Source organism: Pempheris klunzingeri, chromosome 14 (genome assembly GCF_042242105.1).
Source record: "Pempheris klunzingeri isolate RE-2024b chromosome 14, fPemKlu1.hap1, whole genome shotgun sequence".
Lineage (NCBI taxonomy): Eukaryota > Metazoa > Chordata > Actinopteri > Acropomatiformes > Pempheridae > Pempheris > Pempheris klunzingeri.
The window spans coordinates 16,847,586-16,862,767 of record NC_092025.1 but is presented as its reverse complement, the minus strand read 5'-3'; the positions used below and the strand labels follow the sequence as shown (position 1 = coordinate 16,862,767).

The 15,182-nt window shown below is 40.3% G+C and overlaps 1 protein-coding gene across 2 annotated transcripts; it reads left to right on the top strand.

The window, feature by feature from the left end:
• The first annotated feature begins 1,404 nt into the window (after positions 1-1,404).
• On the top strand, positions 1,405-9,015 carry LOC139213069 (NEDD4 family-interacting protein 1-like). Of its 2 annotated transcripts, XM_070843682.1 has the most exons (8): positions 1,405-1,582; positions 3,495-3,582; positions 4,336-4,466; positions 5,844-5,903; positions 6,470-6,557; positions 7,069-7,193; positions 7,463-7,529; positions 7,813-9,015. In XM_070843682.1, the coding sequence occupies exons 1-8, from the start codon at positions 1,553-1,555 to the stop codon at positions 7,914-7,916; spliced, it is 693 nt and encodes a 230-aa protein (XP_070699783.1). In that variant the 5' UTR covers positions 1,405-1,552; the 3' UTR covers positions 7,917-9,015. The 2 variants fall into 2 exon arrangements, with proteins under 2 accessions (XP_070699783.1, XP_070699784.1); XM_070843683.1 differs by lacking the exon at positions 5,844-5,903.
• The last annotated feature ends 6,167 nt before the right edge of the window (positions 9,016-15,182 follow it).

Genomic DNA, 15,182 nt, shown 5'->3' with positions numbered 1-15,182 from the left:
TAAACATGTTCAAAATGACTGTTTTTAGTATATTATGTTCAAATTGGACACCTTACGTGTGGTAAATTCATTTTCCTCATTATTTGGTTCCAGGAATCAGTTTATCAACTCATTCACGTCACATCTGATCCAAAAACAAAAGGCTTCCAACTAGTTAATCGGTAGCTTTTATGAACACTTTTGTTTAAGGTATTGTGACATAGTTTGATTGTCTCTACCCAGGGTTGGGTAGTGATGGATTATATGTAATCGGGATTATGTAATCAGGTTACAAAAAATAACTGAATCAACCCAGATTACAATTGAGGAAAAAAAATGATGAGATTATTGTTATATTAAGGATTAGGCTACTTGATTATATTTATAAATACAATATGGCAATTTTAGAATCAAGAAGCTTTCAACTTTCAACTCATGAAAAGCATGTCTGACACACGCGGCTTCTTAGGCAGCAAACAGCAGCATCAAAAGCAGAAAGCACCAGCATCCAACATGGTGTAGAATACACACACGGTACGGTACACCTGCAGTTTGTGCCACTTTTGTTTCTGTGAGGATTATTTGACTTGAATGCTGAATGCTGAATATGCAAAATGCATTTTATTTGCCCTGAAAATGTTTTGAGAAAAAAGAAAAAAGAATATCTGAAGAACTCGTTCATTTTTTTTTATTATAAGGTACAATATTTTCAGTGTCTGACTTTGAAGTGACCCAAAAGTACAAAAGTATTCAGACTAGACATTTTATTTGTAATCCAATGATTCACATTATGTTTGCCATGTAAACTGTACTCAGTACCTGACTACATTTCAAACTATTCTCTCCCAACCCTGCATTTACCAAATGATAGCCGACTGCATCTTACCTGTGAAGCCATACTTGTGATGCTGCAGGATTCACACTTGTTTGCACGACAAGAAGCAGACATTTGTTCCAGGAAATCTGCATATGATGACTGACAGTCCCAGAGGACACTAAGCTACCAGGCTGGCTGCACTGTAATGGAAGCTGAATAACTTTTATAATTTAATAATCATGGTCGTGTCACTTTGATCCAAAAGGGGGCGGCAGAGTGTTTGTTTTGGCCAATGACGTCAACAGCTTGGAGAACCAGAGCTGCGCGTGAAGTAAGAAAGAATGAGGAAGCGACCGACTGGTTCGGATTTCAAAATAAAAGCACCGGAAATGTATTTTTTCTGAACAAGAATGATTTCAGTTCTTCCAGAGAAAGAGGTGACTGAATACCCAGATTAGGAATAAAAGAGAACACCTATTACTTGACTTAAAATAACTCTATGTATATATAATATAATAACTCTGTGGCTCTCTACATGGATTTTATTTTGTAAAGCTAACAGGAAGCTCTATGTTTCACACTGGCAGATGCTGCAGCTTGACAGCAGTGTGAGCAGCGAGCAGTCGAGGGAGAAACAGGTTCTCATTGTGGCGAGGACCGAGTTTACAGTTTATACTGTTATATAATTTCCTTTTCGTTGGGTGTCTGGGCGGCCTGTCTCTTCTCTGTCGTCGATTAAAAGCCGTTCAAATCGGAATGGCCGAGCCGAGCGGCAGATATCAGCAGGTAAGACAACACTGTCCGTTAACAGCTGACACGTTAAAGATTTAACATAACACGTTAACGTTGTAAGTCAGGCTGGCTAAAGCAGCACCAAGGTGCGTCGTTCGTGCCATTTTACTGAAAATTAGTTACTATTTAAGCAACCTGGATGCTTTTATCGTCAATTAGGTCAATTGTGATGCGAATAATCTCGTTATTTCCATCGAGAGAAGCTGGCTGTCAACAACACGCTAACTAGCTAACGTTTCAGTAATGCTAATACTAGTTAAAGCTAACGTGGGTGTCCAGCGTCGAGTTATATATATATATATATGTATATAGATTACACAGAGTTCTATGTATAATACGTGGCAAGGTACGTGAATTGAACGATTTTCGACGACCCTGACTATATGCTAATTGTGGTGTTTGGATAGCACATGACCTAGGTTACTGTAGCAGTGGGTGTGTTCACTGGTCATCTAGCTTAACTGCTAAATCCTCCAGCTAACCTGCTTAGCTATGCGTTGGTAGGGCAGACGGTCTTTATTATTACTTCTTGATTCTTTCACAGATATAAAGTCTCTTATTTGGTAACTCTTAACAAGAAACACTGCTTCAAAATGTGGGGTTACTTGAATTGAGTTTGGTCAGCAGTTCTTGAAGTGATTGCTTCATTGCAATCCTGGTTAATATACATTCAGTTGTCAGTATATTAGGTGAACCTAGCTTAACAAATGTAGGCTAATATAAGAGTCTTGCGATAAATCCTCCCTTCATGAGGGCTATGATGTTAAGTTTTTATTTAATCTTCTATGCAGGTGTAGATTAAACTATTTGGTAATTTTGGAGGATGTAATTTGTGATACTGCTGAACTATATTGCATTATTCAGTGAGGAGGTTCTGTTATTCAGCCCTCATTCATATGAATGTGGTGGACAAGCTAATAGAATAATAGAAACACCATGCTAGCAGCACCAACAGCACCACAAACTGCATTCTCTAAAATGACCATACAGTTGAATCTACACCACAAGAGGATTTATTACAGGGCTGTTGTATTAGACTGTATTAGTTTTAGCTTGGTGTACCTAATAAGCTGGCAAATGAGTGTGTACTATACTATATTAATTTGATGGGAGCTATTATCAATTCCCCATATATGCTAAAGAACGTTGTGTGTAGATCAATTGCATGTTTTCAGGTAATGTGATTTACTCACTAGGTTATTTAATTGGGGTTAATTGATTGGAATTGATTATTTGAAAGTGTGCCAGGTCCACAGTCCCCATCTGATGCAGTAATGTTATCCTATAGATTCATGGTGGGATATCAGTTCCTTTCTAGAAAAATCAACTACAGAGCTGTAAAGTGTCGCCGGCATTAAAAAGAAAGCAGAGGTGTTGTTAATCCGTGAAATGCCTCTGTGTTCAGTACCACCCCATTGGCCTTGGTCTGGAAACTGCCACTGGTGTTATTTGGTCAAATGGGCTTGGGAGTAACATCTTGTTTCGCTGAATCAGGAGTAAAGAGTAGCTGAGTCTGGCTTCTGTGTCTGAGGTGACAGACAAAGCTGCAATTGGGTTTTTTAAGTTGGCTTCCCTGCTCACGTGTTTCCTACTTTGAATAAGAGTAAGCAAGTCAAGGAGAAGTGAGAAACACTGTGTTTGATGCTCGTTTCCTCAGAAAGTTCATAAGTGCTTGAAAAACGTTTTTCTTGTGGTCCCAGTTTCCCTTCCTCTCTTCTGATAATGTTATTTATGCTTAGTTTGTGAATTCTTTGAAATAGGCATTGTGGTAATCATTTAATATTACACAGGCAGTGTGAAGCTTCTTTATCTAAAAGCATCTGTTTCAGACGGAGAGCAGCCAGTGAAGCCACCAGTATTTTGTAGCCTTAAATTAACCAGGAAGTGGTTTCTCTCCCTCTCACAGCTGCCTAATGAGGAGGACCCAGAGGAGAGTCCACAGGTAGCAGCTGATGCTCCACCCCCGTACAGCAGCATCGCAGTGGACAATGCTGGTAAGACCGTGACCCATCCAGATGTATCCCTGCTGCTGAGGTCATTGGCAGTGATGGCGTAGGGGGGAATCACATTCATGCTGGTCTGCAAAGGGAGAACCTGAGGAAACATGGTGGCCCTATAAACTGTCTTGAACAAGTGAATAATAAATGACTGTGGCATTGTGGGAAGTAATAATCTTGACATCTTTATTACTTCACAGCTTCAAACGGATAAATAAAGTGATACATAAATGCAACTCATAGTTCAGAAATAAATGCTTCCTTTAGGGATGTCCCAATCAGGATTTTTGGCCCTGATCTGGACCCAAGTCCTTTCTAATATTGGGTACCTGCCGAAACTTAGTCTGTTACATGCATTTAGTTATATTACCACTGTAGGGCCTGACAAACATTTTCCCAACAAGCAGATTCTCACACAGTTGAAAGTTGTCTTGTTTGCATAAAGAACACTTTTATTCTAATCTAAATAGAATAGAATTTGCAGTTTGTGAGGATTAGTCGGAAATTCTAGATCACCTTCAAGTCTCAAGTCTGTTTCCACCTCCAGAGCTGCCTGCAGTGACTAAGCGTAAGAATAAGACCACGTGTTATATAATGGCTTTAGGTTTGACAGTGTCAGTAAATATATAAATAGTGTCATGCAGTTAATAGTCAGCCGTCTGGCAGTACAAAATAAGACTTTGTTTTCGTAAGACTTCTGCTTTTGTGTTTGAAACTTCGCCCGTGTGAGAATGTGTGTTTCTTCTTCAGCCTACTTTGACTACAAGGAGGACGGTGCTTTCCCCAAGCCTCCATCATACAACGTAGCGACTACGCTACCTTCCTATGATGAAGCAGAAAGAACCAAAGCAGAGACTACCGTTCCCCTGGTAACTGGAAGAGTGAGTCTCACTTTTTTCCGTCGTCACATATGATGTTGCATACTCACAAGCATGCACACAGTGCAGCTTGTACTCAAACACTTCCTGCGTTGTCTGCAAGGCAGGAAGTTGCAGAAAGTATTTTTGTTTTGCCTTCAGAACCCTGTGTACCTAAGATATCTGATTGAGCCTCTTTGTCTTTCCTACATGAACTGGTGCTGGTTTGAACAATAGCAGATTCCCTAAGATGAAGAAAAACATTTATCATCATTCATATTACAGGGCCTTCAGTAATTTTTACATATAATAATGACACAAATGTGTTTGTCTCATAACTGTGTCTCACAAGTGCTGATCTTGTTCTGTTGTGAATATTATATAGCTTAACACCTGGTTTGTTTTTCTATCCGAGTTAGTATTGGTGCTGCATTTGAAATATAGAGGGAGCTCCAAACTAATACATTTGCTGTACTCATGCAGGGTTGACATTACATTTTTGGACATAAATATTTAAACTAAAGCTAAATTGGCCATTGAAGCTAAGGTGTCCAGTAGTGAATATAATTTGTTAAGCTAGTTGTTTTTATTGCTAACTCAAACAGTGCCACCACCTCACATCAATTTGTCCTTCGTGGTGAAGGCACAGATTGTCAGTGTAAAATTTTAATTTTTTGTTTATGTTGTTATTATTTTGTTAATTCTCTATCAGTAACCTCACTTGGGGTAAGGTTGAGATTATTAGTGAAATTTCCATTTTCAATTTGCTTTTAAAAAGCTGTGGGTGTTGTGGAGGAAGACTTGAGTCTTCAAATGTTGTAGTCCTCCATGGCTGCAAGTACTTGTTAAAAACACCGTTGGCAGTAAATAAATCCTTTTTTAAAATTGATATATTGATTTGGATATGCGACACATTGAAGTTTCCTAAGCTTTATTGGAATGAATGTTTAGGGAAACATCTGTGTCCTTTTTATAAACACCAAGCATTTGTGTGTGGGAACCCTTTCCAGATATTGTGTAGTTGTTCATGTATTTACAAAGAGCAAAGCTCAACTCATCTTCTACAGCATCCATGAACTTCCATTTAATCTCTGAGGGACTGTTTGAACAGGACACCAGTAACCTAACCCACTGTGTGCAGGGTTGTCACAAGCAGCTCATACATAAAGACCATCTCTTAATGTCTCTGTCACCAATAAATGCAATAAATTCATATATACCTCATGTGCCTTGTAAAATCTACCGTTTCTGTTAGAAGCTTGGAAGCACACCTATCAACTGTAAAATGACAGCTCATCTCTGACCTCTAGTGGTCACTGTGATGTCTCACTGCATGTGGGGCTGCCCTGTTTGATTGTTGGTGTTGTGTTTCTCTGCCACACACTGCCTTACGCTCAGCAGCAGCCTCAGCACAGGGAACGCCTGGAGACTTTTGATGATGTAATTCGCAGTTCACTGGAGGTAACTGGGAGGAGAGTGTATGATGAGAGGACGTGTATTTGGTCCTGGTTTGGTGTGTGAGAGCACAGAATTACCTAGAGTGTCTCATGTGTTTAGCACCCCACCCATCTTGCGTGTTTGTGTGTTTAGAGTGCTAGCTAGTGCTTAGTTTATAGTTGAATAAGATTTAGTGGTTCTCCTAATTGCTTACATTGAATTTGACTGCAGACTTTTGGTTAAAGCAACGATAATAGTAATTAAATGGGCTTGCTGTGTTGTGATGGTCCCATTGGTCTGTTGGTTGTTTGTGTTGTACTTAGTCTCTGTTGTCAGCAAAGCTTGGTTTCTACTAGCAGATGCTTGCCTGCGCTTAATCACAGTTCACTTTGATCTCAGACAATACATTGTACTTAAATTGGTTAAAATGAAACAAACTTTATCAAATTGATAGATGGGAAATGGTTTCAAATAAGTAAAGTAAAGCCCTGGAAAGCTCTGCTACTGTCTTGTTGTGCTGTGGTGAAATTGTTTGAGTGCTTGAATAGTTAACTTTTTGTTTTGCTCTCCTATCGCTCATTCCATCACAGGATGAAGACTTTGTGACCAGAGATGATTTTGAAGATGCCGATCAGCTGAGGATAGGAAATGACGGCATCTTCATGCTCACCTTTTTCAGTAAGTTACCCAATCTACTCTTTTTTTTTTACCAGTCCTCTGTCATCTTCAGCTGACGGTTGGACCGATGTAAAAGTAAAAAAAAAAGGCTTGATAAGTTTAAGACCTCGTCTGACCAGTAATACCGAATTTTCCCACTGGGTGTTAGTTGCTCTCGAGAAGCAGAACATGAGAGTCCATGATTAGAGTGGAGCAGCACCACAATCAGGACTAATGAACCATTCAACTTAGCATCTCTTCCTCTAAAGTTCAACACCAAAATAAAAAAAATGATGTTGAACCTTGGAAGGAACAGAGTCGGGCCAACAGGAAGCGATTGGCAGGATTGTCAGTAAATATAAAATCAAACCGAGTTAAGTTCATAGACCAGACCGGACCAGAAAAACCAACCCATCCCTGCTTCATCTCTCTTCTCTACTTAAATTTGTGCAGAAATGATAAGATGATAGTTGCTTTCCTCTGATGACACGTGTAACACTCTCACCCTCGTCTCCCTCCATCCTTCGTCCAGTGGCATTCCTCTTCAACTGGATCGGTTTCTTCCTGTCCTTCTGTCTGACCACCTCGGCAGCCGGACGCTACGGGGCCATCTCAGGCTTTGGGCTCTCCCTCATTAAATGGGTCCTCATAGTCAGGGTACGACGAGCAGCCCACACACACAAACTCAGAAATTACACAGTGCACATGCAAACACATAAAATGTGGTTTTATGTGCGCACAAACAACTCAAAAGCCCCAAACACAACTCTAGTATTTTAATGCTGTTTCTGTAGTGGTTGGCTTGTTGGCGCTGCACGATTTCCTCAAAGATCTCTTGAGAGTTGTGCCGGTTTTTTCATTCACTTTTGAAATGCAGGCCATATTTGTTCTAAGCAGTCGTTTTTGTCGTTCTTTTGGGTTTCTAGTTCTCCACATACTTCCCTGGTTACTTTGATGGACAGTACTGGCTGTGGTGGGTGTTCCTGGTGTTGGGTAAGTAGCCAACCTCTGAATCTAAATCAGTCAAACAGGGAATCAAATGGTTTTGTCCTGCTTGTGACGCATCTCTTTCATCTTGTTCGACCTCGCCAGTAAGCGCAGTTGCATCTGTTAGTTTTTGTTAGATTTTCATCAGGCTTATATTCGTGAACTAAAAACCCACTAAGGGGACTAAATCACATCTACCATTGCTGCCAAAGGCTAACATGGAGCTACAATGTTGTTCCCTACAGCACTTATAGTCGCGTCTCACTCTCCTTTTTTTTTTCCTCTTCAGGCTTTTTGCTCTTCCTTCGAGGGTTCATCAACTACGCCAGAATCCGCAAGATGGCTGACACCCTGTCCACCCTGCCACGCACCCGAGTCCTCTTCATCTACTGAGCTCACAATGCACCAGTTTTACCCCCTCATTGTCAGTGAGACATACAGTCTGGCTTTATCCAATCAACAAGGGAGAAAATACGTTTTTTTTTTTTTCCTTTCCCTCTGCTTTACACGATTTGGACAATATGACATCTATTGTGGTCAATACATGTCATATTGTCTCATAGAATCTCATGGTGTAAAATAGTGAATGCTGAGAAATCTGTAAAACCCTTCAGTTGTTAGTGGTGAACTGTCAAGTGCTATTTGCAATTATGAAGTGTGTGATGTATAAGTTAATGCCTTATTGTTTCACTATCTGTTGGTAGCTGCAGCAGACCCCTGTTTAGCCACCAGGGGGCAGTCTTGTTTGTGTAATTTTTCACCAATCTTCTATCTGATGAAGTCATTTGTACAGAGAGGTGGTTCTCAGCCCAGGGATCAGTGGGTAATTTGGGGGTTATGGGTTGATTTATGCAGTGCAAAATAATATATTTCAAGTATCAATTTAATGTGTTTTTAACCTTTCTGACCAACAATTTTTTGTCCCTTGTGAAATAGTATATAATTCAGGTAATGCAAGACTGAAAAGGGAAAATCATTAGCTTTTTGGGGGCGCGGGGGCCGAAAAGATTTAGGACCACATGCATAGAGGATCAGGGGCTGGGTTTCCCCTTGAGCATTTTTTCCCTCATGCATTTAAGAAATTGTCCATGCTTACACACCGTAATTAGCAACGCTGTTTCTTCGTATATGATTCATGTATGTCGGCAGAGAGGTGAAGCTGCAGGGAGGTCCGGGGTAGCCAGGAGCAGAGCCTCCAGGGCAGGCTGCTTCAGTGGGAGACACAGCGATAGGGATGGAGTAAGTTGATGGTCTGTCACTGGATTCAGATGTATAATTGGACGACTTTGGTTAAATAAATGATTCCGACACCCTATTTTAGTCATTGGCACCCTATTGGTTTCCAATGAGGAAAAAATGATTGTATTGCCAGATGTGATTTGGAAACCCTGCCCTGTGAAGAACAAGGACTGTATTAATACAGAGATTTTCTTTTTCCCTTCAACGTTACAGTGAAATATTAAAAGAGTCAGTCTTATTATGTTTACCCTCATTCTGGTGGAAGTGGAATGATTATTTTTTGCAAGAATTTTAAGTATCTGGCTTGGAAAATGTTTGGAATTAAAGTGGAAAAAGCACATCTTGGCACTGAGCTATTTATCACATGGTGATAAGCTTCCAGTAAAAATGTCACATGTCGTAACAGCACGTTTCAGTTTTGCTACTTATTCAGGCTGCAGGATACTGCCTCCTCTCAGCTCACCACAGCAACTTCAAATTATCGTGCTGTATCACATAAAGTTAGGTCAAAAGATCATCATCTAAAAACAGGAGCTATTTCCATCACTGCTGTTGTTTTTTTAAAAAAAAAATAAAACTTACTCATTTAGAGCAAAACATTTCTAAAGAATCACAAGCTTAACAAGAACAAATTTTTTTCCCTCCGAGGATCATCAAGACTGTAAGATTTTCAAATATAGTTTTTTCTCCAATTTTAGAGAAGTATATCAAGAAATCTGAGAGAATACATTCTGTCAGTGGATGATAAATTGGTTTAGACTTAAATCAGGTTGGATCTGAACTTAGCCGACCTTATTGGACCTAAATAAAAAACATAATCTACCATGTTGAATGTTTCACAGAGTGGATGGTGCGTTGAGGCTTCGGAAAAGGTGGAGATCCAACAGCATTTAGCGACAGAGAAGAAGACGCCTATCTGGCCGCCATGTTCAGTTACTGACATGAAACATACTTTTAACCATGCTAAATTTAACACACGAGACACAGGGAGAGATGATTTACTGCTGGTGGCTAATTATACATGTCAGCTGTGTTTTTTCTTGCAGTTGGAACAGGAAGTGAAGGTCACACCACCTGGAAGACATGTCACACTAACTGAACCAGTCTTTGGTTTCACTGGAAACTTTTACAGTCGCATAGTGTCACATCATCCTCTTCACACCACCGCGGCTAGATATTGGCCTCTAGTGGTGCTCTGTTGATATGACATTGGCTCCACTAGGGTCATATTTCACAGGGCAAAGGGGGGGGTGGGGGTATGTCACTTTCAATTCACTAAAAATGATTATTTTATTTCATGATTCAACTATTCACAACAGGACAACATAGAGGTCAAGCAAAGCTGATTTTCATGCTTGCAGGAACCCAGTCTAAAGATGTGCTGCCATGTGGTGGAGTTGGTAAGATTTGATGACAGGAAACTTTGAACTGAAAAGCAACTGTTGAATATTGGTTGACATTTCTAACATGTATTCAACCCTTGGTATGGAAGCCTATTTCTGCCACCGCGATGAAAAAAAAGATCCTGCAAATATTTATAAGAAACGTTAAAAAATATAGAGATACTGAGTCATTTTGAGAAAGTTTCTCATTGTTTTTAAATACTAAGTCATTATCTTGAGAAGGTTTCTTATTACAATGACTTAGAGGATCTTTTTTTTCCATCACAGTGGCGGAAATGAGCTTCTATAACTATGAACTACATGAGCTACAGTCCAAAACTGCAAATCTGATTTCCTGAAGTCATTTCTTTTGCATTGTGCACTTTGGAAAATGTTCAGTAGCTCTGGGCTCAAAATGTTAACTGTCTCACTTTTAGAAGTTTCCTTACATTAGTATTTTAAGACTATTTCTTGTTAATTTGCCACATTTTACACAGCATAAATAGCCTGTAAGGGTTGGGAGAGAAAAAAAAAAAGACAAATAGGGCAAGGGTCATATGCCAGACCATCAACAGCGGCCCACTGAACCACCACGTCACCAGATGACCTTGGATAAACAAGCTTCATTTTGCCAGGTGCGGACGGGTTTAATCGCTGACAGTGTTTCCGCTGTATATTCTGGCAGAGCACACAAACAACAAAATTCCTTATCATCCACATCTTCCACAAACGCAGGCTCTGTCCACTTGAGTCTCTCGGTAACGTCACTCCTATTCTGCTCCAGCAGGGTCACCCAGTGCAGGTGTTCTTGTTATCCAGATGTCATTCATAAAATAACTCCATTGTGCCAAAAGCTGTCTGTGTCTTGTCAGCTGCCCTCGATTTACAGAGACGGAAGTATTTCTTGGAGTTATTGATGGGAATTATGTGTGCTAGCCAAGTGCCTGCGCTGCTTGCATGTTTTAGCTATCAAAAGATAAGAGGAGACTTTGTGATTTACAGAGAGCCTGGGAGCGAGCCATCTTTCCAAAAAGACATACTTTACTTCTCTGTCTTGTGTTAGGCAGACTTTTCTGTGCAGAGACAGTTTGAATTTATGATAGCTGATAAAGTCATATGATATGTTTAGGACAAAAAGCCTGTTGTCTGAAACAGTAGAGAGACGGGGAACTTTGAATTGCTTTTTTCCTATAAACACTACTCAAGTTTGTTCAGAGGTTGTGTTTTTTTATGGCTATTTCCACAGGTAAATATTACACTGTGGGCCAATTCATCTGCATAAAATACATGCACTGTTTCACCTCTTATATTTGTAACATATCGGGCCCATAATATTATTAGTTCTGTGATTTACCACATTTGACAGCTAGTGAGAAACGCTCTGGTGTTCTTGATAACATTAAAGATGAGCAAGAACAATGGTGCCTTCAAATGGGGTCGTGTTTACCGTGTTAATGACAGGAGTCCATATAAACTCGCCCCTCTTGTCCTTCTTAAGACTTAAGAAGTGGACATTTTCTGAAACCTCTGAGTTCATCAGTTGTGACATGTTGCTTTCCTGTTAGAAAATGTCCATCCTTCCCATTCTTCGCTGGAGGGTAAGTTAATAGTAATTTTAGTCGCTCCACTGAACACGAATACCAGGACCCTGAAACTGAAGCAGCTAAATTGAATTCAGCCGTCAGTTTTATTATTTACACCCCTGACGTGCACAAAATGTCTTTCATGGAAAAGTCCCATTACAGGTAGCTCTAGAAACATTTTAAGGAAAAAAAAAGATATTGCTCAGCCTTAAATTCTAATTGTTCTACTTAAGTTGCTCACCTGGCAGGTGAGTAACTACAATTATGTGGATGCAATAAAGAGCACAAATGGGACACCAATTTTTATTTTTTAAATCAATAAATAATAAGAACAGTTATGTAACTGTGAAGAGCATGGCGGACTTGCAGACCAGGATCGGATGTGTCCAGCTGCTGGGATTGTTTTACCACACAGATCAGGTAGATTTTTTCAGCATTTGGCACAAACGCTGACCATACACAATTAAAAATAAATCATAGACAAGGTCCACCTTAGCAAAAGTACAGAAAAAACAATACATTAATAAAAAAAAGTATAGAGCACCAGTGTGTAGTGCTAATAAGACTTCCAGGTGGCACTGTTCAGTGCAAATGGAGCTAAAGCTTTACGAGTCTTCTCAGAAAGGCAGATGGTGTAACAAGTGAAAGGCCCGTGGAAAAATCGCTTGTAACATGTTTATCCTCCTGGGTAAGACAAATATAGATAAAACCTTTGGATCCATTCTGTTAACAGGAAAGGGTTTCTGGGAAATGTGGTCCTAAGCCTGAGATAGAACAAAAAACACAATTAGAGGCTCCATCAAGTTCTTATTTGTACAGAAATCAGACCAACATATCAAAACTGATTTCAACCAAAATAAATTCATATTAACAGATGAGCACCCATGAGACTAGAAGCCTTGAGGCAGACATACAAATATAGACGTCTTTATGCGCACTTAACGCATTTGGATTTTATTTATTAAAAGCCTGTGTATCCTCCCAGAGAATTCCCAGTACCTTAGACAAACTGCAGTCAGCTGGAGCCTCCTGCTGTCAGTCTGCGTTTCAGATGGGAGGTTCCCCAGGATGTGGGGAGGATGTGGGTTGCATCCAAATGATATGTCCTTCTTCTATGGTTGTGTGTGTATGTGATTGGGGCAAGGGGAGGGGTATTATCATTGATGTGTGAGTCATCCTGACCCTCCCCTCCCCCCCCCCCCCCCCCCCCACACACACACACACACACACTTCATGTGGCGTGTGCGTGCGTAGAAGTGTGTGTATGCGTGTGTGTCCCGTAGGCGACGTGTGTTTATGCTGTGTGGACGTCTACATGCTTCTAATGCCATGAAACAGGCTGTGCGTGCATGCATGATGTGTTTTTACATGTATGTGTGTCATGGTGAACGGCGTGAGCATCCCTTTGTATTGAGTGTGTGTGTGTGTGTGTGTGTGTGTGTGTGTGTGTGTGAGGTTGGTAAAGCAGTGGTGAGTCATCCACAGGCCAGCGTTGCTTGTTACCATGGGTCACACACAGCAGGTACCCCACCTCCCCATGTGCTCCTTTTTTTTTTTTTTTAACCCACCTCTCTTCCTTATCCTCCTCCTCCTCCTCCTCCTTCTTCTCCTCCTCTTCTTTTTCCTCTCTGACTCACAGATGACTCCCCCCCCCATCCCCCCCCAGCAATGACATCACCACCCCCTCCCTCACACTTTGTTGTGGTGAATCATACTGTACGTTGAGATTTTCTCTGCTCCTGTCTTCAACCAACCAGCAGGGCAAACCTGTCTCCCACCCATTCATAAAATCAAGTCGCTGAAGCGTTTATCTCTGACTCTCTGACTCTAGCTGTGACTGTTACGCAGGTAGTTTACTTTAGTGATGTCATCCATTTTTAACTAACTGTATATATAGTGATGTAATCAAAGGGATCAGACACACCCGGAGAAAGATGCTCTCTGCAAACGCTGTCTTCCCAATTGAAATGCCACTGCTCTTATTTTAAACAGGTTTTTTTCCCCCACACATATCCCCCATAATTAATCTACAATTTGGCAGCAGAATTGTTCAGTTTCAGAGGAATGTTGCATCTTTAATCCTTGTCCTGTTTACATAGCCTGGCTCTAGACCCCTGAATTGCTCCATCCTCTGTTTTTTTTTTTTTTTTTAAGCGTTTCAGATAGGTGTGGTGTTGCATTCAACTGAGCCAATGAGAGATGCGGGACCAGAATGTGTGATTAAGAATGGTCCTGTGTCAGAGCAGAAAAAAAATGGCTACAGAAAGATTTTGTGGGAAAAAGTGTGCCTGAGATTGACCCAGCCATACAGGATGCCGTAAGTCAACTCACACAAATACCCATTCCATTTCTTCAATCCATGTGAACATTTGAACTGCCCCTAGTTAGTTGGTGGGACAAATTCATCACTCATCATTGTTCGTTTAGAAAAAGTGTGAATGTTTGTGGTAAAATCCTTCCATTTGATCCCTTAGATAAACTAAGCCAAGGCTAAACTCCGCTCTTATTACCACATATTCCTCTGTTGCACTCAATGTGTGGTAGTCTGCATATAAGAATAAATAAATAGAATGTGCTTTCTGTGGCCTTCCCTGTCACCATTTACCGTAAATATCTAGATTTTGCAACTTTCAAATACAGTTTACGGTCCCTTCGAAGCATTTCTGGTAATCATCGTTTGACAATAATGTCATGTCATCACATCTCCCTCTATTTTTCTTGCTGGATGGCACTATTTAGTCTATAATATGAAAAATGACCCTTGTTTCTCACTTTACTGCTTACCTCCGCAGACTGCTGACGAGTTAAGTTCCTGGGGACGTTTCTGAATGTCATAAAACGCAAAACCCGTTGTGTTGTCAGGTCTGTGTTATTAACCGGCAGAGTGTCTGCGAATGCCAGCAGTTAATAAGATGACGCCGTGTCCGACGCAAAGAGGCAAAGAGTTTATCTATGACTTCATCCTGTGGTGATGTCACAGATGAGACAGTGCAGTTACCTGGCTATTTTGTCCTCACGCTATTTATCAATGCTGCCTAAAAGACTGTAGCTTATTGGTTAGAAGCTATGACTTTAATCTCCCTGTTGTTCGTCTTGTATTCTATTGTACATCTATTGTGATGTATTGCATGTATTGTATTGTATTGTATTGTATGTATTGTATCATACAATCACAATGTGATTTGCTATATTTATATACATTCTTGTGATATTCTATTCATCACTGTCACATAATACAATGTGTCATGCTGAACTTAGCAGTATGTATTGAATTGTATTGTATTGTGTTACTGCATACTGTATTGTAGTTAATTGCTTTTCTATTCTATTCTATTCTATTCTATTCTATTCTATTCTATTCTGTTCTGTTCTATTCTATTCTATCCATAGTTCACAGCTTGATTCACAGCAGGTTGTGAATTGACCCTGAGTCGTCCGAATTGTTTCGGACGTCT